The sequence below is a fragment of the Oncorhynchus kisutch genome, linkage group LG6 (assembly GCF_002021735.2).
Source record: "Oncorhynchus kisutch isolate 150728-3 linkage group LG6, Okis_V2, whole genome shotgun sequence".
Taxonomy (NCBI): Eukaryota; Metazoa; Chordata; class Actinopteri; order Salmoniformes; family Salmonidae; genus Oncorhynchus; species Oncorhynchus kisutch.
The window spans coordinates 69,406,043-69,427,390 of NC_034179.2; the positions used below are offsets into that span (position 1 = coordinate 69,406,043).

A 21,348-nucleotide genomic window follows, 5' to 3' on the forward strand; every position below is an offset into this window, starting at 1 on the left:
ATTGAGAACGTGGCTGCTGATGAGATCCCCGCTTGGGGATGAATGGCGGTAGGATGAAAGAAGATGGCGGGCACGGATAAAAAGGGGATTAGGTTTTGAGGGAATATGGAATTCAGGACTGCACAGCACTTTTGGAAGAGCTAGAGAAGGAAAGTGAACGTGAAGAGAGTGAGGGTGAATTCATTGTGGTGGCAAGTGCAGTGAGAACCACTGAGAAGAAGCTGAGTTTAGAGGGCAGTGGTGTGGTGAGGGAGGTTGGCGCCAAGTGCGAAAAGAGGGATATGTCCCCTAGTAGCTCAGAGATGGAACCTGACGAGTTTATGGATGTAGTACCTGCGGTGAGGACCGCCTAGCGTCCCGAGGATGAAAAGGATGATTCTGGCCCAGTGGGACTGAGATTTGTGGAGTGAATGATCCTTGCATTTTGGCTAATCCATATGTGGTGTCAGGTTGGATGGAGAAGAGGTTGGGGACTGTTGAAAGTAACTCTGAGTGGAATGGTGATGATTTATTGTGTTTCTTCAGTCCAGAGGGAGTTAGGGACAAGAAATGTGACCTGCTTTGCTCCCTGGAGCAGGGTGGAGTTGAAAGGAGTGTTAACAGGGATGGCAGTGTGTTGAGGAGGATCAGTTGAAATGGGAAATTTGCGGTGTCTGTGACACCCGCCGTTTGGTGTGACGGAGACCCGGTGGTGAGCGTGGGAAAATGGAGAAGACAATGTCTGTCCTGCTGAGTTTTGATGTCGAGTCTTTGCCCGACAAGGTCAAGTTAGGAAGTGTAAGGTATCCCGTGAGAGATTTTGTTCCAAAAATACCACAGTGTTTTAGTTGTGAAGTTATGGGGATGTTGCAGCAGTGTGTAGGAGGGGAGATTCCTAGAAGTGAGAAGTGTGCAGGAGGGCATGAGACGAAGGAATGTGGTGTTGCAGGTGGTGTTGAGGGGTAGTGTTCTGTTCTCTCAGACCGTTGCTCAGTAGATTAGACAGGGTTAAATAGTGGAATGGGGTAGTGTTTTTTTTACAGAGGGCTAATAGTTGGCAGGGTAATTTTCCTGTTTCCCAGTATTGTAGTACTCTATCAAATTTATGTAGGCCGTGAATGGCCTCACACACCAGTACAGTAGGTGGTGATGTATGCGCCTAAACGATGGATGCGATCCGCCAACACAATCCTTTAGATAAAAATAAGACTTTGCACCTGCTCCTCTGGAAATCCTTGGGATGTCACTCTACTAAGCTAACATATGGAATTGTTTTAAGATGGTCACACCAATGATAATTTAGCTATTTGATTTGGAATTTTAGGACCTCTTTAGGTATCAAAGATTTTAAAAAAAATTATGATTTGATGAAACATTGAATTTGGCCTGCTATTGCTATTGGCCCGTTGAAACGCATTGAATAACAGATTCATACATGGAAAAACAGATAGTGAAAAAAATCTAAACAAAGTTTGTTTTAAAGTGTCTGGGCTACCTTCAGACAAGTATTGTGAGGCTTGTGGGAATCCTAGAGCAAAATAACCCGAGATGTACAGAGCCAGAAATTAATCATAGAAAATAATGTAACTAAATGATGGGAATTGCATGTACATTTACTAGGCCTGCTGGTTACACATGTAATGGGGAATTTATCAAAATTAACAAAGGGCAAGCAATTCACACAATGAAACAATGAATGTGCAAGAGTTGGCAGGTGACAGTGGAGCACGTTCTGGAGAGAGCATGCATTCCCATCTTCTTGTCTCAACATTTTAAATTTTAGTCGAGACACATTATCTCTACACATTTGAAATGCTTTTTTACCAACAGCTGCAACTCAATAATAAGCTAGGCCTATTGCCACACGCACTGCCGTCTTCTGAAATAGGCATAGGCCTATGCACTTGTGATTTGAAACAATCCACAACTATAAACAATCCACACACAAATAAAAAGCTAATGATCCTCTATAGCTAAGTCAAGCTCTCTGGTCAAGTTTTTAGAATTATTTTATTTAGACAGGGGTGATTATATACTTTTGGCAAAACACCAATGTGCTTAATGGGTTAGTGAGCATCTTAGCAGTGCACTGTGCACCTGCCAACTTAACTTTTTAATTTGTAAGTGGCTGAAACCAGAGATGTGTATATAATGACGAGATGCTCATGTTACGGGTGGGTGAAGCGGCAACGAAGCACTGAGCAGCAGCGGAGTTGACAGCATCTTGGTTAAAAAAATAAAATCCTGCACATGCGGATAAATCTCCGTATCTTTCTCCATGGCAAATCGGGTTTGTACTGGTTTGCACAATGTGTTGTTGATACTCATTCAATTAAACATAATGTTATATATATATATATAAAAGGAAAACACAAAAGCAGATCATTTTTTCTAAAATATATTTTAGCAGAGTGAAATTGCTAAAAAAAAAGACAGTCCCAGAAATGCTTTCTTTTATATATAAAAAAAAATGTGATTTATAAAACAAACTTCTTCTGTTTGTCTAGCCACATTCTAACAACTGTCAAACTTGGCTACAAACAGTTCATTGATGTCCATCACTCCCAAGTTTGATACCAAAGCACAAATGCATACTGTACTGTACACATGCTAGAGCAGATTGCCATAGCTGTTCATTAGTGACCATTAACATACAACATACATTGGGCACCATTAACTAAAACTCATGATATCCCATGTGGCTGTTTATTACAGGTATTGGACTTTACTTTTTTTGTAATACAGTGTGAATACCTGAGTTCAGTGTCATAACACAAGTAAACCGTGGCAGTAGTAGTAAGCAGCTGGGCTCCATAATAATATACTACAACCAGGTTGTTTGTAAAAGAGGCCTGTGGACAAGTGTGCTGTGGTGTGTGCAGTGCAATTTCATAAACCAAATTTGAAACAATAACAGAGCATAACAATCTTTCTCTCCAAAGGTAGGTTTGGGGTCGCTGAACTATACTAGGCCTTATTACGGGAACGACGTCACACCTCGTGGGTGAAATAGGGGTCCTGGAGGCCTTGCCATAATTTGGACTGACATTTAAATGTTGGATAAGGCAGTTTGAATGATTTGGTTTTTACATGATATGTACAATACCATCACTACAATACAATGTCAACAAATGTATTTCATTGACATTAGAGTCAGCACACTTCATCACATGACAGTGGAGAGGTTCCACCTCACCAACCCCCTCTGTGTCACTACATTGCATCTCTCATAGACCCCTGAGTTTTGCTGATTGTGATTGGTCAAGAGTCCCTCAAGAGTTCCCACGGTAGGTCACATTGGTGAAAGTGGTGGTGGCTCCTTTGTACAAGGGGTTGTTAGCCTGAAAAAAATGGAAACAAAAAGAGGACAAATATATCAAACATCCAATCAGACACATGTCATCTTGACATGGATAAATATTCTTGCCATTCATATTTTCTCCATCAGATGGCAGCTTTGTATTAAAAGCATAGTCGGACTCACCGTATCCCATTTGGCCTTAGCCCTCTCCTCCTCAAACTTGGCGAACTCTCGGCGATCATGAACGGTGACCAGCAGCTTCCAGATGAGCAGGCCAGCCAGACCCAGAAACAAGATGGCCCCCGCCACCGCCATGAGAACCACCAGGATATCAGGCCCTTTAGGGCAGTCTGAAAGAGAGAGAAGAAAACAGGAGAAGAGAGGTTTGAGCAGGGAAAAGAGATTGAGAGGGATGAAAAAGAGGAGGGGGGGGGTTGGGTGGATGATATTTGTGTCGGCAATAGGGGACTAGCGTTAATGCACCTCGCTCTGGCTTTGGAGTTGTCTTTGTTCCTCTTGGGTGCGTGTCAGAGCGGAGAAGACTACCAGGGGTGGCAGGGTTGAGTGCTATTATGAGCTTTAGAGAACCAGACTGCCCTCTCTGTACCTGCTCTACTCTAGTGGTGCCTGCCAGCCACACAGATAAAGACTGACTTGGAACCAAGAAACACACTATTCGTAGTTGGGGAGAAAAATTGACTCCTACAGCTCCCAGGCATCAGTAGTAATGCACATTATTTCTACACACATAACTATTCTCTAGAATACTAAAGGAATTCACTCTCATCCAGACCCTGTCAAACACACATATGAGCACAGACCCATTCACACACCGATGGACACACTCACCAGGCTCCATGACATATAGGATGGACTTTCCACTGGCATCCTCGTAGTACTGGAAGTGCTCTACACAGTCATTCTCATCCTTATAGGTGCAGTTCACAGCATTCTTCTCATAGAAGACTGGGATGAAAGAGAGGGTTATAGGGGGTTTGATCCAAGTGGAGGATAAGGAGCGAGAGAGAGAGACAAGATGAGGAGCTGTAGGTTAATAATATTTATTTTGCAGCACGTAGTAAAATCTATGGACACACAACATTACATATATAGACGAACAAACACAATATAAACAGTAGTGTCCACAGGAATTAGTGGATAAGGAACCAGACATGAATAGTCCTACCGCATATTGAGAAAGCTAATAGCAGCAGGGATGAAGGAGACTTTTGAGCTCTTCATTTTAAACCTAGGAGGCCTGTGTCTGCACTCTAAGGGAAGTATACAAAAATGCATCAAACGTGGGATGCCAGGAGTCTCTCAGAATGGATGGCTCCTGGCGTACGATTCATGTCTGTTACTGGTGAAACAGGTCAGATACTGTAAGTTCATACCAATGATCCTGCTACCTGGTTTCACAATGTTACCCAGCATGTTCTGACTCTTTAGGTTAAGATGACCAAACCAGCAGATCATATTGAATGTTAAAATTGAATCAATGAATGTTCATCAGCGTCATATCCACCCTGAAACTGCAGAGTTTTCTCGGGAAGAACAGGCTCTGATACTGTAGAGAAATTGGGGCCTCAATGTGGGTTGTTAGCACACAGTTTTGACTTCACATCACAAACCTGTAGTCTGGCGCTACAGTTGAAGTCGGAAGTTTACATACACCTTAGCCAAATACATTTAACCTCAGTTTTTCACAATTCCTGACATATAATCCTAGTAAACATTTCATGTCTTAGGGCAGTTAGGATCACCACTTTATTTTAAGAATGTGAAATGTCAGAATAATAGTAGAGAATTATTTATTTCAGCTTTTATTTCTTTCATCTCATTCCCAGTGGGTCAGAAGTTTACATACACTTAATTAGTGTTTGGTAGCATTGCCTTTAAATTGTTTAAATCGGGTCAAATGTTTCGCATAGTCTTCCACAAGCTTCCCACAATAAGTTGGGTGAATTTTGGCCCATTCCTCCTGACAGAGCTGGTGTAACTGAGTCAGGTTTGTAGGCCTCCTTGCTCGCGCACACTTTTTCAGTTCTGCCCACACATTTTCTATAGAATTGAGGTCAGGGCTTTGTGGCCACCAATAACTTGAAATTGTTGTCTTTAAGCCATTTTTCCACAACTTTGGAAGTATGCTTGGGGTCATTGTCCATTTGGAAGACCCATTTGCGACTAAGCTTTAACTTCCTGACTGATGTCTTGAGATGTTGCTTCAATATATCCACAAAATATCCTCCTCATGATGCCATCTATTTTGTGAAGTGCACCAGTTCCTCCTGTAGCAAAGCATCCCCACAACATGATGCTGCCACCCCGCGCTTCACGTTTGGGATGGTGTTCTTCGGCTTGCAAGCCTCCCCCTTTTTCCTCCAAACATAACAATGGTCATTATGGCCAAACAGTCTAATTTTTGTTTCATCAGACCAGAGGACATTTCTCCAAAAAGTACGATCTTTGTGCCCATGTGCAGTTGCAAACTGTTGTCTGACTTTTTTATGGCGGTTTTGGAGCAGTGGCTTCTTCCTTGCTAAGCGTCCTTTCAGGTTATGTCAATATAGCACTTGTTTTACTGTGGATATAGATACTTTTGTACCTGTTTCCTCCATCATCTTTACAAGGTCCTTTGCTGTTGTTCTGGGATTGAGTTGCACTTTTCGCACCAAAGTATGTTCATCTCTAGGAGACAGAACACGTCTCCTTCCTGAGCAGTATGACGGCTGCGTGGTCCCATGGTGTATATACTTGGGTACCATTGTTTGTACAGATGAACGTGGTACCTTCAGGCATTTGGAAATTGCTCCAAAGGATGAACCAGACTCGTGGAGGTATACATTTTTTAACTGACTTGCCTAGTTAAATTAAAAATATATATAACATGCTTTAAACTACTTAAAGGAGCAATTAGGGTTAAGTACCCTGCTCAAGGGGACATTGACCAATATTTCACATAGTCAGCTCAGTGATTCAAATCAGCAACCTTTCAGGTACTGGCCCAGCGCTCTTACCCGGTAGGCTACCTGCCGCTCATATGATGGAATATGTGAGAACATCAAGCACTATAAATAATGCAATCTGTTGCGTGGAGAGCATGTTGAACACACAATAATGGAGCATTGTTTAATAGTTCTTACCTAGTTCTTCCACCTTCTGAATTTCATCCCTGCAGATTCGGGGACAGCTTTTCTCCTCAAAGAGACGGCCTCTCTTGAAGTGCTTACATTCAACACATTCCCTGCAGATACAACACAATGTTAATGCATCATCATCATCATCACCACCACCAACTTCTTAATCGTAATCATCCTCCTTTTCCTCCTCTTCCTTATTGCATCACCATTTCATCCTCACGCCTATCACATGTACTCATACAGTATCTGTGTGTAAGCAGTTATACTGCCCCCTGTACAGTATTTACTCACTTCTTGATGCTGCAGGCATCAGGGCAGGTTGGACACCTCTCACAAGTGGCCCCGTAGGCCCCTGGCTGGGTGCACTCACAGGCCCCACACACACACTGGCCCCGGCCGCTGCACAGCAGGCCCATACTGGACATGCAGGTGTCTGTCCGGGTTGTGCAGTTACAGTTCTCCCCCATCCAGTCAGAGCCACACTTGCAGAAGCCACAGTCACATTTCCCATGGCCTGGCAGAGACACAGAGATTGAGGATGGGCCATTTTTTAATGGACATTTAATGTCTAACTTAGAGACACTAATAACATATATTTTGTACATTAGGTTGATATATCTCTTATACATCACGTTATCAGTACTGGACAAACCCATGAGTGCAATTACAACCCTGGCCTGGAATGTTTTGAATTTCAAAGCAATGTGTATGTGAGTGGTTTGTGTGTGTGTTTTTGCCAGATCATATCTATACTGAACAACAATATAAACGCAACATGTAAAGTGTTGGTCTCATGTTTCCTGAGCTGAAATAAAAGATCCCAGAAATGTTCCATACGCGCACAAAGCTTATTTCTCTCAAATGTTATGCACAAATTTGTTAACATCCCTGTAAGTGAGCATTTCTCATTTTCCAAGATAATCAATACACCTGACAGGTGTGGCATATCAAGAAGCTGATTAAACAGCATAATGATTACACAGGTGCACCTTGTGCTCGGGACAATAAAAGGCCACTCTAAAATGTGCAGTTTTTCACACAACACAATGCCACGGATATTTCAAGTTTTGAGGGAGCGTGCAATTGGCATGCTTATGACAGGAATGTCCACCAGAGGTGTTGCCAGATAATTTAACGTTCTTTTCTCTACCTTAAGCCGTCTCCAATGCCGTTTTAGAGAATTTGGCAGTACGTCCAGCCGCAGACTACGTGTATGACGTCGTGTGGGCGAGCGGTTTGCTGATGTCAATGTTGTGAACAGAGTGCCCCATGGTGGCGATGGGATTATGTTATGGGCAGACATAAACTACCGACAACAAACACAATTGCATTTTATCAATACCAATTTTAATGCACAGAAATAACGTGACGAGATCCCGAGGTCCATTGTGAGGCCCATTTTTTTTAAAGTGATCTCTGACCAACAGATGCATATCTGTATTCCCAGTCATGTGAAATCCATAGATTAGGGCCTAATGAATTCATTTCAATTGACTGATTTCCCCATATGAACTGTAACTCAGTCAAATCTTTGAAATTGTTGCATGCTGTGTTTCTATTTTTGTTCAGTATAATTATCAGCAATTCTGCATGTGTTTGTCTATGTATCAATGAGTATTAATGAGTGCATTGAGAGCATGGCAGGCAGACACACGTGTGATGAGTCCATATTAAATCATAATTTCCAAGACATGAAGTCATCAATTCATGACCAGACAGTGCAGACAATGGCAGGAAGCAAACTGGTAATCCATCCCACTCTTCCCCTCCCAAAACTGGGACAATCCCTGGCTGTAACGACCACTCCCTGAAGCCTCCACAATATTTCTCAGCCCAGCCAGCAAAGTTGAGAAATGATTGTTTGATTGCCCTCAAACAGACATACTACAGCAACTGGCTGTTTCCAACAGGATGAAGGTTAATGCAACAGGGCTGGGCAATGAATGACGAAGAGCAGAGACAAACTGAGTCACTGTCTCAGAGCTCAGCTGGGTTAGACTGACCGATGGAAACTAAACAGAGGTCTGTAAACTGTATAAACAGGCACTCAGAGACATCGGAATAGTTGTTTTCAGGTGAAACCACCTCCTTCAGCTGAATTCCCCAGTTCCCACGCCCTATCTGACTCTGTCATCACTATCTGTCTGTCTGTCTGTCTGTCTGTCTGTCTGTCTGTCTGTCTGTCTGTCTGTCTGTCTGTCTGTCTGTCTGTCTGTCTGTCTGTCTGTCTGTCTGTCTGTCTGTCTGTCTGTCTGTCTGTCTGTCTGTCTGTCTGTCTGTCTGTCTGTCTGTCTGTCTGTCTGTCTGTCTGTCTGTCTGTCTGTCTGTCTGTCTGTCTGTCTGTCTGTCTGTCTGTCTGTCTGTCTGTCTGTCTGTCTGTCTGTCTGTCTGTCTGTCTCTAATGAAAGAGGCAGCTATAGTTATAAAAGGTTGATTTACTGTCTTTCAGGCACATAAGCTGTCTGAGTTGAGCTGGTTAATGTTTTACAGTATGTATCCCACAAACAGAGCATGAACTCAATTGAATGCTGTTGACACAATCAGTACATAGTAAAGAAAGTCCTGGTGTTCCTCTCTTAATAACGTTCTTGTGTTTGGCAAATGCTCCTTATACTTTACCTCATCCGTACACTGAGTTCATGCTTGTGCCTTGTTCTCTCTACTGTACTTGTTGTATGGTCGAGTCAGAGAAATTAGGAGTTTCTAGGCATGCATTCCAAATGGCACCCTATTCCCTACATAGTGCACTGCTTTTGATTTGAGCCCTATGGGTCCTGGTCAAAAGTAGTGCATTATATAGGGAACAGGGTGCCATTTGGCATGCATTTCTAAATAATCTGCCTCAGTCTGAGACAGCACTCTAATCCTCCAATTTATCAAGTCGTAAACATGAACTACAGAGACACATAAACATGGAGTCCAGGAGGGAGGACAGAGAGAATGAGAGTGAAGAGGTGGAGGGAGTCATAGACATAGAGAGAGAGAGAACTGTAAACACAACGATGAGAGAATAATACAAAAAGAGAGGAGATGAGTGGGAGCATTGGTGATGGATGTGAACTTTAAAAGAGGGAGATAGCGAGGAGGTAAGGATAGAAAGAGAGAGGGTAGCATGCCAGAGGAATGCTAACTTTCATGTTCTCTCTTGCCTGTTTGTGTGCCCTGTGGATGGGCTTGCTGACTCCTGCTCCACTGCCCTAGCTCCAGAGCACAGGGAGAAAAAACACACCAACAGGGGGATGTGGGAGGGCCTGGGGTTAGGAGGACGGGGTGGGCCTTGGGGGAGACCCAGATTGAGCTGGAGCCCAGGGACTCTGATACTTTACTGTTGTTCACACAGTAATGACATCATGCCAACCAGACTCCAGAGACACAGGCTGACAAATTTGAGTCTCCTTCAGCGTGCTGCACCGGCTCTACTCACTAAATATGGAGTTCTGGACGGTTGCATTTCTGTGTCAATCATTCCAACCCTAGACGCTTCATAAAAGAGTAGAGCTCAATGACTAAGACCACAATCCCACAAATAACATCTTTTCCACTGACAAAACCATAGCTAATGCTGAGTTAAGACCTAAATGACTGTTTTAAGCAAATATGTCACATTCCCAAGTCCTGACTTCACCCTAACCACCATACATAGCATTTCACACATAGCACACACTGTAAAAAAGCCAATTTAACCAATTGCTTAATCAGCATTAATCTGTGAATTGAAGGAAAATAAATGTAGCTAATGTGTGATGGTTTTTTCATTCAACAGACTTTGCTCACATTGAGCTGAATGTATATGAACTTGTTGAGACGAATTACAAAGTCATGTTGGCCTTTGGAGTAAAATTACAAATATGTTTGCTCAAAACTACACCCATCATTATCATATTTCCCAGAATGCTCTATTGCTGGTTGATTTTCAGAATTGTTTGTTTCAATACCTGTGTTTTTGCATGTACATTGATTAGTTGATTAATCTTATGCTACACAAACATTTAAAAAAAATTACATTTTCCAAAACTAATCCAATCTGTTAGTAGTTGGACTTTTTGCACCAGTTACTATGATGGCTGTTGCAGTTTATGATTTAGGTAGTCTAAATAACTTATTTCACCTACCCTGTCAGTCATTCTCAATGCAGGTTGTGGGTGATTAAAAGTTCTAATTGTTGGATATCCTCCCTCTGGGTGGATTCCAAAAGGAATGACACATCATAATGTGACTTGCAGGCTTGATGTGGCCTGTAAACCAGCAGTTTCAGACCACTGCCCCCAAAAGAAAGGCCTGATGATATACAGTACCACTAAAATGTTGGACACAGGACCTCCCGGGTGGCTCTGTCGCAGCGGGCCGTGACCGGGAGGTCCATGGGGCGATGCACAATTGGCCTAGCGTCGTCCGGGTTAGGGAGGGTTTGGCCGGTATCGATATCCTTGTCTCATCGCGCACAAGCGACTCCTGTGGCGGGCCAGGTGCAGTGCGCGCTAACCAGGTCGCTAGGTGTACGGTGCTTCCTCCGACACATTGGTGCGGCTGGCTTCCGGGTTGGATGCGCGCTGTGTTAAGAAGCAGTGCGGCTTGGTTGGGTTGTGTTTCGGAAGGATGCATAGCTCTCGACCTTCGTCTCTCCCGAGCCCGTACGGGAGTTGTAGCGATGAGACAAGACAGTAACTACTAACAACTGGATACTATGAAATTGCGGAGAAAAAGGGGGTTAAAACGTTTGGACACACCTACTCATTCAAGGCTTTTCTTTATTTTTACTATTTTCTATATGTTGTAGAATAATAGTGAAGACCTCAAAACTATGAAATACTATGGAATCATGTAGTAACCAAAAAAGTGTTAAACAAATCAAAATATATTTTATATTTGAGATTCTTCAAAGATTCTTCACCCCTTTGACTTGATGACAGCTTTGCACACACTTGGCATTCTTTCAACCATGAGTTTGAGCCAATCAGTTGTGTTGTGACAAGGTAGGGGTGGTATACAGCAGATAGCCCTATTTGGTCAAATACCAAGTCCATATTATGGCAAGAACAGCTCAAATAAGCAAAGAGAAATGACAGTCCATCATTACTTTAGGACATGAAGGTCAGTCAATACTGAACATTTCAAGAACTTTGAAAGTTTCTTCAAGTGCAGTCGCAAAACCTATCAAGCGCTATGATGAAACTGGTTGTTCTAGGATTGTCATGAGGACAGCCACAGGAAAGGAAGACCCAGAGTTACCTCTGCTGCAGAGGGTAAGTTCATTAGTGTTACCAGCCTCAGAAATTGCTGTCCAAATAAATGCTTCACAGAGCTCAAGTAACAGACACATTTCAACATCAACTGTTCAGAAGAGACTGCGTGAATCAGGCCTTTGTGGTCGAATTGCTGCAAAGAAACCACTAGTAAAGGACACCAATAATAAGAAGAGACTTGCTTGGGCCAATAAACACGAGCAAATGACATTAGACCGGTGGAAATCTGTTCTTTGGTCTGATGAGTCAAAATGTGAGATTTTTTATTCCAACCGCCTTGTCTTTGTGAGACGCAGAGTAGGCAAACGGATTATCTCCACACCGTGAAGCATGGAGGAGGATGTGATGGTGTGGGGGGTGCTTTGCTGGTAACACTGTGATTTATTTAGAATTCAAAGCACACTTAACCAGCCTGGCTACCACAGTATTCTGCGGTGATACCTCATCCCATCTGGTTTGAGCTTAGTGGAAATATAATTTGTTTTTTAACAGGACAAGGACCCAACACACCTCCAGGATGTGTAAGGTCTATTTGACCAAGAAGGAGAGTGATGGAGTGCTGCATCAGATGACCTGGACTCCACAATCACCCGACCTCAACCCAACTGAGATGGTTTGGGATGATTTGGATGGCAGAGTGAAGGAAAAGCAGCCAACAAGTGCTCAGCATATGTGGGAACTCCTTCAAGAATGTTGGAAAAGCATTCCAGGTGAAGCTGGTTGAGAGAATGTCAAGATTGTGCAAAGCTGTCATCAAGGAAAATGGAGGCTTCTTTGAAGAATCTCAAATATAAATTATATTTTGATTACTTTATAATTCCATGTGTTATTTCATAGTTTTGATGTCTTCACTATTATTCTACAATGTAGAAAATGGTAAAAAATCTAGAAAAACCCTTGAATGAGTAGGTGTGTCAACTTGTGACTGGCACTGTATGTAATATACTGTCATGAAGAGTTTCATTTTACACTGGGAAATATAGAAATAAGGTAGAATAGAACGTATGTTGGTTCAGCAATATGCCCAAATATTGAGCAAATGCACAATCCTATTGCAGTTGGTTGCCTTACAATTGTACATTGTATCAACTGTAATGCTGTTTTGTTGAGCAAACTCACAATCCTATTGCAGCTGGTTGCCTTACGTACATTGAATAAATAAATACAATTCCGGTGCACATGATAGCACTCTTTTTCAGCCCAGGGGCCCTTTCTATGATGCCTTCCCAAAGGGCCAGACTGTTTGGGTTAAGAGATGCTGTCTCACGCGACTCAGACCCCACCCCCTGCCTTCCCGTCTAAATCCATGTGGAGGCATGCTATGGCTGGGTGAGGAGAGAGAGGGATGAGGAAAAGTCTGGACAACGTGAAAACAATTGAAGCGGTTGACCATGGGAACATCCTCATTCCTAGGACGACAGACTCAGGGCTACACTGGGAACTAATGGGAACCATCTATTTGACAACAAAGGATGTCTTCTAGAGGGACTCAAACAGTGTATTTTCAGTTAAAAAAAGACTATAACAGACCACGTAGCTCTTTCCCCCGGAAACATCAAAATTTACAGATATAACTTCTCTACGGGTATCCAGTGCCTGTCATTCTTTCAGTGAGTACAACAGCGACTGGCCGATCGGACCTTAACCTCTGTTACCATAAGCAAAGTCCTGGTTGTCTAATAAAGCTCAGTCCATCCCTAAGGGAGCGGTTGTGGTTAAAGCACAGAGTTCTAGCCAACACACATATAAATGTAGCAACAGCACCGTGACTCATCTGCTATGCAGCCACATTGAATTATCCAATGACGGGACCTATTAAAATGTTGTTACTTTGATTGAGCAACGTGTGCGCTGTGCAGGCGTGCAGTAGGGAGAGATGATCAGGGATGACATCTCATACTTCATTCCCAAGAGTGGTTAGAAGATTGATGCAGTGAGCTTGTTTACTCCGCTAAAATGATCATGGAAGAAGACGTGGTTTTGATTTTAATCATCTGAATAACTTCTTGTGGAGTTGATGGAACAAACAAGAAAATAGAAAACTAAATATTCTCCGACATTAATTTCACATTTCCACAAACTTCAAAGTGTTTCCTTTCAAATGGTATCAAGAATATGCATGTTCTTGCTTCAGGTCCTGAGCTACAGGCAGTTAGATTTGGGTATGTCATTTTAGGCGAACATTAAAAAAAGGGTCCCATCCTTAACAGTAGAGAGAGAGAGAGAGAGAGAGAGGTCTGGGTAAAGGTCAACTGAGGCATTGTGGATATGTTCTAAGGAAATGGACATCTCCTCTTTCCTGCTAAAACCATAAGCCTGCCAAAAGCCCTAACCCTAAAGCAAACAGAGAGAATAAATGTTACAAAAACAACTTGTCGACTTGTGTTGATGAGTAAAGCAGAAAATAACATGTAGTAAAAGAAACCAACATGGCTGTCTCCTTGACAGACACAACAGTGTATCTATGCACTCACCTGAGCAGATCTCTCCTTTGAAGCGCAGGCAGTTGAAGTCGTCACACTCGCAGTACTTGCCCCACACTTTTCCAAAGCCACTAGTGTGGCAGGAGCACTGGCCACACACACAGTTTCCCCTCCCACTGCAGATGGCGTCTTCAGCTTTGGGGCTGCAGTTGCCCTGGTCTGAGGGCCTGTAGTCCCCGTCGGCACACTCACAGCGGTCTCCCAGGCGCCCCGGGTGACACTGGCACACACCACACTCGTAGGTCCCATTTCCCTGGTTACAGAGAGGGCTCTCGGGCTGGGCTGTGGCCTCACAGTCACACCCGCAGGCGAAGTGGACCGTAACCTCCAGGGCGTCCTTGAAGCCCACAGGTTTAATGGTGAAGGTACGGTTCTTCTCCTTAGGGCAGCCGTGTAACCTGGCCTCCACACTGAACGACACCTGGGGGGAAAGGTGTGTGTGATACAGCAGGTTACATTTGAACTGTGCAGTAAGAACAGAGCATTAATTCCTATACCTAAGATCTGACACTAGGCCACCATTTATCATTCAGATGGTGAGTGGTACAGGTACTGACTGTGTCTCCGATCTTAAGTCCGGAGCAGGACTTGAGTCCCTGGATGAGCTCTCCGTTGAGACAGGTGGCATTGAAGGACAGAGCCAGCTCCTCTGGAACACCCAGCAACTCCAGCTCCACCTTGGAACGGATCCTCTACTCCACAGGTCAAGGGTCAATGGGCAGAGGTCAGAGGACAGAATGAACACAATCAGAAACATTCAGAAAACCTCTACACTTAGTCTCTGTGGAAATGGATACAGTGTGTATATACAGTGTTCTATCTGTCACACATTGGCTCGTGGGAAGTCAAATAGACTGTTTGAGAAATAAAGGGGAACTGAACTCACTCCTTTAGCCTCGCTTTTCTACATGCTCATTAAGAAATGCTAGAAGCAATGAGAGTTTGAAGTGGGAGCTGTATGTTTGCTAATGTTGTGCGTTCTCTTTGAAATATCTCAAACAGCCAATGTACGAGACGAATGACTTCAACTGCATGACGCAGCATGACGAGCTCAAAGCAGTTCCTGCTTTCTAGAGGATCAGTGGTTTTTTTCTATGACAGTTGTGTTCATGATGTTAACGTTAGCTCCTGTTCTTTCAACATTAACATTGGCTACGATGTCTATGCTCTGTTGTCTCATGGGTAAACATGTCCGAGGCGCTGTATGTTAATGGCTAGTCCTGTTGTCTGTAAATGGCCGGGCTGTATGTTAATGGGGTGTCCTGTTGTCTGTAAACGGCCGGGCTGTATGTTAATGGGGTGTCCTGTTGTCTGTAAACGGCCGGGCTGTATGTTAATGGGGTGTCCTGTTGTCTGTAAACGGCCGGGCTGTATGTTAATGGGGTGTCCTGTTGTCTGTAAACGGCCGGGCTGTATGTTAATGGCTAGTCCTGTTGTCTGTAAACGGCCGGGCTGTATGTTAATGGCTAGTCCTGTTGTCTGTAAACGGCCGGGCTGTATGTTAATGGCTAGTCCTGTTGTCTGTAAACGGCCGGGCTGTATGTTAATGGCTAGTCCTGTTGTCTGTAAACGGCCGGGCTGTATGTTAATGGCTAGTCCTGTTGTCTGTAAACGGCCGGGCTGTATGTTAATGGCTAGTCCTGTTGTCTGTAAACGGCCGGGCTGTATGTTAATGGGGTGTCCTGTTGTCTGTAAACGGCCGGGCTGTATGTTAATGGCTAGTCCTGTTGTCTGTAAACGGCCGGGCTGTATGTTAATGGCTAGTCCTGTTGTCTGTAAACGGCCGGGCTGTATGTTGATTCTCCTGACCCCTCCTGTCTCAGCCTCCAGTATTTATGCTGCAGTAGTTTGTGTCGGGGGGCTGGGGTCAGTTTGTTATATCTGGAGTACTTCTCCTGTCCTATTCGGTGTCCTGTGTGAATCTAAGTGTGCGTTCTCTAATTCTCTCCTTCTCTCTTTCTTTCTCTCGGAGGACCTGAGCCCTAGGACCATGCCCCAGGACTACCTGACATGATGACTCCTTGCTGTCCCCAGTCCACCTGGCCATGCTGCTGCTCCAGTTTCAACTTCCACCTGACTGTGCTGCTGCTCCAGTTTCAACTGTTCTGCCTTATTATTATTCGACCATACTGGTCATTTATGAACATTTGAACATCTTGGCCATGTTCTGTTATAATCTCCACCCGGCACAGCCAGAAGAGGACTGGCCACCCCACATAGCCTGGTTCCTCTCTAGGTTTCTTCCTAGGTATTGGCCTTTCTAGGGAGTTTTTCCTAGCCACCGTGCTTCTACACCTGCATTGCTTGCTGTTTGGGGTTTTAGGCTGGGTTTCTGTACAGCACTTTGAGATATCAGCTGATGTACGAAGGGCTATATAAATAAATTTGATTTGATTTGATTTGATGATTGGATCGAGTGCCCTCGGCGCAGCTGTTTCTCAGTGAAAGACAATTCTCCCTAGGTGTTACCAACTCATGTTAATGCTAAAGTAGGCATGACTGGGCATGATACAAATCAAAACCCAACTCTCATATATACGGCTCTCTCTTACCTCGTAAGCATCCAGGATGAGTTGGATCACATTCCCAGAGTCATCCGACAGCGTTCCAACTGTGGTGCCAGGAATCAGCTGGCTGTAGTTCTGAGGAAAGAGGGTCCAAGGAGGCATAATCGGTATTGTACCATGACCCTACACCTAGTAACCCCGGTGACCCTGATAACAGTCAGGTGTACTCACCTGGTAGAGGGGCATCACATTGTTGGTCACAGCGAAAATGAGGTTGATGTTGTTCTCAGACATCTTCTCTGTGATCAGAGCCAGAGAGGGGTAGTCCTGAAGGAGGAGACCGTCATTATCATTACGTTTCTCTTGTGATAACAGACGAATAGAACTCCGACACAAACTCCCTGACACACACCACTCACCAGGGTGGACGACTTGTCATAGTTGTTGTCTCTGTCGATGTGACACTGTCCATCATTGGGCTGCACTAGACCAGCCAGCCGTCCGTCCAGGGCTATGTGTGTCGTAGCGTCGGTAGTGAACACCAACAGGTGGGAGGCATCCCCACGCCAGCCTATCTTGTCCTAGTGACAGACGGAGGGAGAGAAGAGGGGAAGAAGAGGGGAAGAAGAGGAGAGGGGAGAAACGGGTATTCAACTTTGTGTGCTGTTTCTAAACCACTGATTGTGTGTGTGTGTGTGTGCCTGTATGTCTCTAGGTGTGTGCGTACATGTGTGTGTGTGTGTGTGTGTGTGTGTGTGTGTGTGTGTGTGTGTGTGTGTGTGTGTGTGTGTGTGTGTGCCTGTATGTCTCTAGGTGTGTGCGTACGTGTGTGTGTGTGTGTGTGCCTGTATGTCTCTAGGTGTGCGCGTACATGTGTGTGTGTGTGCCTGTATGTCTCTAGGTGTGTGCGTACGTGTGTGTGTGTGTGCCTGTATGTCTCTAGGTGTGTGCGTACGTGTGTGTGTGTGTGTGCCTGTATGTCTCTAGGTGTGTGCGTACATGCGTGTGTGTGTGTGCCTGTATGTCTCTAGGTGTGTGTGTACGTGTGTGTGCCTGTATGTCTCTAGGTGTGTGCGTACATGCGTGTGTGTGTGTGTGTATCACCTTGCACACCACTGCCTGTATGACCGCGTCGAAGCCTCCCTCTGGAGAGTCTCTGTTACGAGACACCTGCTGCTTCGCCACCTCCTCGGTGAAGCGCTCCACCTGCTTGGTCAGAGACAGCACGTGCTTGTAGCCAAACTGAGGCAGGCACCGCGTCTGGATCCTACACATCACACCCCGTGCCATGCCGAAGACAGGCAAATTGACAAAAAGGTGGAGAAAGAAATACATTGCTATTAGACACAATTTGACAGCTATTAACAAAGCCAAATCCTCAGGGAATTTGAGCTTCAACACAGAATATCAACCTTTTCAAATATTTCCCTCTGCAAAATCTCATCCTCCTCTCCCTCCCTCCTCCTCCACCTCTCTGTCCACTCCACCCCCCACTCACCCATGGCAAGGGTTACTGACGGCTTCCTCAGGGTAGGTGTACATATATGGGGACAGGGGCTTGTCCACAAAGGCCCCAAAGCCCATACGCAGGTTGCTGGTGGTGCGGCCCATCGCTGCAGCCAGCTGGTTGCCCAGGGAGCGCAGGCGGGCCAAGTCGTCCTTCATGGAGTAGGAGAGGTCCATCAGATAGTACAGGTCAACTGGGTAGTCCTCCACCTGCTTCACTGTCACTGTGAAACGCCTGGCATCATCTGAGGAGAGAGCGAGAGGGAGAGTATGTAACAATTCCTCTGTTCAATGTACTTTAACACGAGTTGTGAACCCGGTGTACAGTATGTGGGTGGTTGCATGTAAGCCTATGCTGTGTTAGCGTACCTGGTCTCAGAGTGAGGCGGAGTTTCTGGGGTCTGATCTGGGTGACGTCATCAGCCGCCCCCGACGCCTTGTCACTGAGGGGCGTGTCTTTCTGCACGCTGAGGGTACTGAAGGGGAACTCTAGCTCCTCCTTCGTACAACCCCCATCCAACAGGTTCTGCTTCAGATCACAACGGGACACACTGGAGCCCCCTTGGCCAAACTCCTGAACCCAGGAAAACAACAACACACACTGGTAAGAGCAACACTTCCCAATGAGACAACCAGTAAAGGGCCAGTGATCGATTTAAAAAGAGCATCTAAATGCAATACAATGGAAGGGGGGGCTCAGTGGATGAATACAGTATTTGGACAGTGACATGTTTTTATGGCGTTTTGGCTCTCCAGAACTATGGACTTGAAATTATGCAATGACTACGATGTTAAAGTGCTTTCATTTGAGGTTATGTTCACCCATATTGAGTGAACCGTTTAGAAACGACAGCACTTTTTTGTACATAGTCCCCCCAGAGGATATACTCACTTCCTTAAAGCACCAAGCACAGCTAGGGTGGATAGCCAAACACTGTCTGCAGGTGCTCACCCCTCGAGACGTGCAGATGTTTGAGCCTGAAGTACACACCAACATAAACATGAGTGAATAGGTAGGGGTCCAGCCGTGGGAATCAAATAAGCCATATATGGACACTTGAAAGGAATCGTATAGCCTATTTGCTGTATGGACACTTGAAAGGAATCATATAGCCTATTTGCTGTATGGACACTTGAAAGGAATCATATAGCCTATTTGCTGTATGGACACTTGAAAGGAATCATATAGCCTATTTGCTGTATGGACACTTGAAAGGAATTGTATAGCCTATTTGCTGTATGGACACTTGAAAGGAATCATATAGCCTATTTGCTGTATGGACACTTGAAAGTAATCGTATAGCCTATTTGCTGTATGGACACTTGAAAGTAATCTTATAGCCTATTTGCTGTATGGGCACTTTTAGATTGATTCTTTATTAGCTTTGAGTGTTTCTGACAATGTTATTCCACTTGCAGTCTTGCCAAGTAATTGTCTCTCATGACCGTTTCTCCACACTGACTTTGCATTTAAACTACAATTCTTCTTCTTTTCTCACTACTTTATTCGTTAGTTGGGCCACAGACGGTTCCGTTTCTCTACCACACACTCTCTTTTCTCTCTCGGCTGGTCCCTCCTCCTCTGCTTCCTCTCTGGCCCGGGCTCTACTTCTCTCCTCCCCTGTTACACCATACTGCTTGCTACCCAAGCTTGTCCTGTCACGCACATTGTTCTGTAAAACAGCTGTTATGCAGGCAATTCGATGCTAGAGGAAGAGGCACACAATGCAGGAATTTCCATCAAAGTATGACGCTAAAACGTGTCATGTTGACGCTGCTCAATAAGTCGCGGATGTGACACATTATGTCTTGCAACAGTTGGTTAAAACCTGATTGCAGTCATATCAATTGAAAATGCTATTTCATAACATTTTTTTCAATTAGATGTGTACGCTTTGTCTATTAGACGTATTGAGGTTTAATTATGTGTTAGATGTCTTTTATTAATATTATAATTATAATTATTATTATTATTATTATTATTATTATTATTATTATTATTATTATTATGATTAGGCTATTCGCTATTGTGCATGTTGAAGTGATTGCTTGTCTACATAGCACTGTTACTATAAAAACTGGAGGCCAAAACAAATACTATGTGAAATGCAAAGGTGGGGCCTGTACAAATATGAGCACACTCTGGCACAACGTTTCGCGAATTAGCGCTCCCTTTTAAGGACTCAACATGCCCAATGTTCCATTCCAGTAGCGCAAAACAGTGCCATACAGTTTATTGTTTTAACAAATAAAATCGTCAAAAACTATAGTTTTGTGAGTTTTCCTGGAACTTAAGACGTATTACTTATTAAAAACATAAAATAAAAACGATATAACAAAATATAATATTCAGCCGGCATACGCACCCTAGAATAGAACACGTCTTATATAATGGCAGAGGATTTTTTTTTACATAAAAATTATAGGATGACAAAGAAAATACTTACCAAGAACTTCAGAAGAAGCTAATAATAAACCAGAAAATATCCATAATCGGTCAAAAAAAGTTCCCATGTTGGAGAGACGGGTTAGGACTGACTGCTCGACTTTCTCTGCCTGCTCCACCTCTGTAGTAGTATTAGTAGCCTGCCCTCAAACCAGTGGACCACCAATTAGAATGCTTTTCCTCATTCTTGCAAAATGCAATGCTGATTAAGATTCAGAGAGGCTCTGACATACACGTTTAGGCTACTTTATTGAAACGTAACTGTACGACATAATATATAGACTAGAGTATGGATGTGCATTATATTTAAGAATATGCCGTTGGCCTATTCTCCACATGTCAATGGCACAGATGTGTCAGTCGCTATAATGGTAGCAAGCGTCTGTGTGATTCAAGACATTCAAATTGCCTCCCAATCTTTTGAAGTCTATTCGACAATATCCCCGCACCCCCCCCCCCCCCCCAAAAAAAAAAAAACATAAATAAATAAATGAAAGACTACATTTATTTATAAACTAAACAAATGTATGAATAAAAATAAAAGACACAAGAAATATAAAAAGTTATTGAAATAAAAACATATTGCCAAAAACAATCAATTGTTATAACAATGCAGAGAAAAGTGTTTGTAAACATTGTTGTTTACATCTTTGTTTGGTTTTCAGCTAGTATGTTCATTGATAGTTACAAGCAACCCACTGTAAAAAAGTTTCAAAATCAGCGACCTGTGCTTGAAAGCCCCC

General features: G+C 43.8%; 1 protein-coding gene across 1 annotated transcript; it reads right to left on the minus strand.

Annotated features, from left to right (window-relative positions):
* Nucleotides 1-1,970: 1,970 nt before the first annotated feature.
* Nucleotides 1,971-20,737, minus strand: LOC109893301 (integrin beta-3-like). Its single transcript, XM_031827291.1, has 15 exons — nucleotides 20,607-20,737; nucleotides 19,052-19,137; nucleotides 18,529-18,733; nucleotides 18,152-18,404; nucleotides 17,758-17,920; nucleotides 17,073-17,234; nucleotides 16,885-16,980; nucleotides 16,699-16,788; nucleotides 14,704-14,838; nucleotides 14,138-14,567; nucleotides 6,712-6,934; nucleotides 6,424-6,524; nucleotides 4,130-4,246; nucleotides 3,464-3,630; nucleotides 1,971-3,320 (listed from the first exon to the last, which is right to left on the minus strand). The coding sequence occupies exons 1-15, from the start codon at nucleotides 20,671-20,673 to the stop codon at nucleotides 3,252-3,254; spliced, it is 2,364 nt and encodes a 787-aa protein (XP_031683151.1). The 5' UTR covers nucleotides 20,674-20,737; the 3' UTR covers nucleotides 1,971-3,251.
* Nucleotides 20,738-21,348: the final 611 nt, after the last annotated feature.

Bases quoted from the DNA above. Each gene is read 5' to 3' on its own strand.
- LOC109893301 (XM_031827291.1), bottom strand. From the start codon at position 20,673: ATGGGAACTTTTTTTGACCGATTATGGATATTTTCTGGTTTATTATTA. The intron at 18,734-19,051 runs GTGAGTATATCC...TCCTGGGTTCAG, and splicing joins GTGCTTGGTGCTTTAAGGAA to GAGTTTGGCCAAGGGGGCTC. The intron at 4,247-6,423 runs GTAAGAACTATT...CTTTCATCCCAG, and splicing joins TCAGAAGGTGGAAGAACTAG to TCTTCTATGAGAAGAATGCT.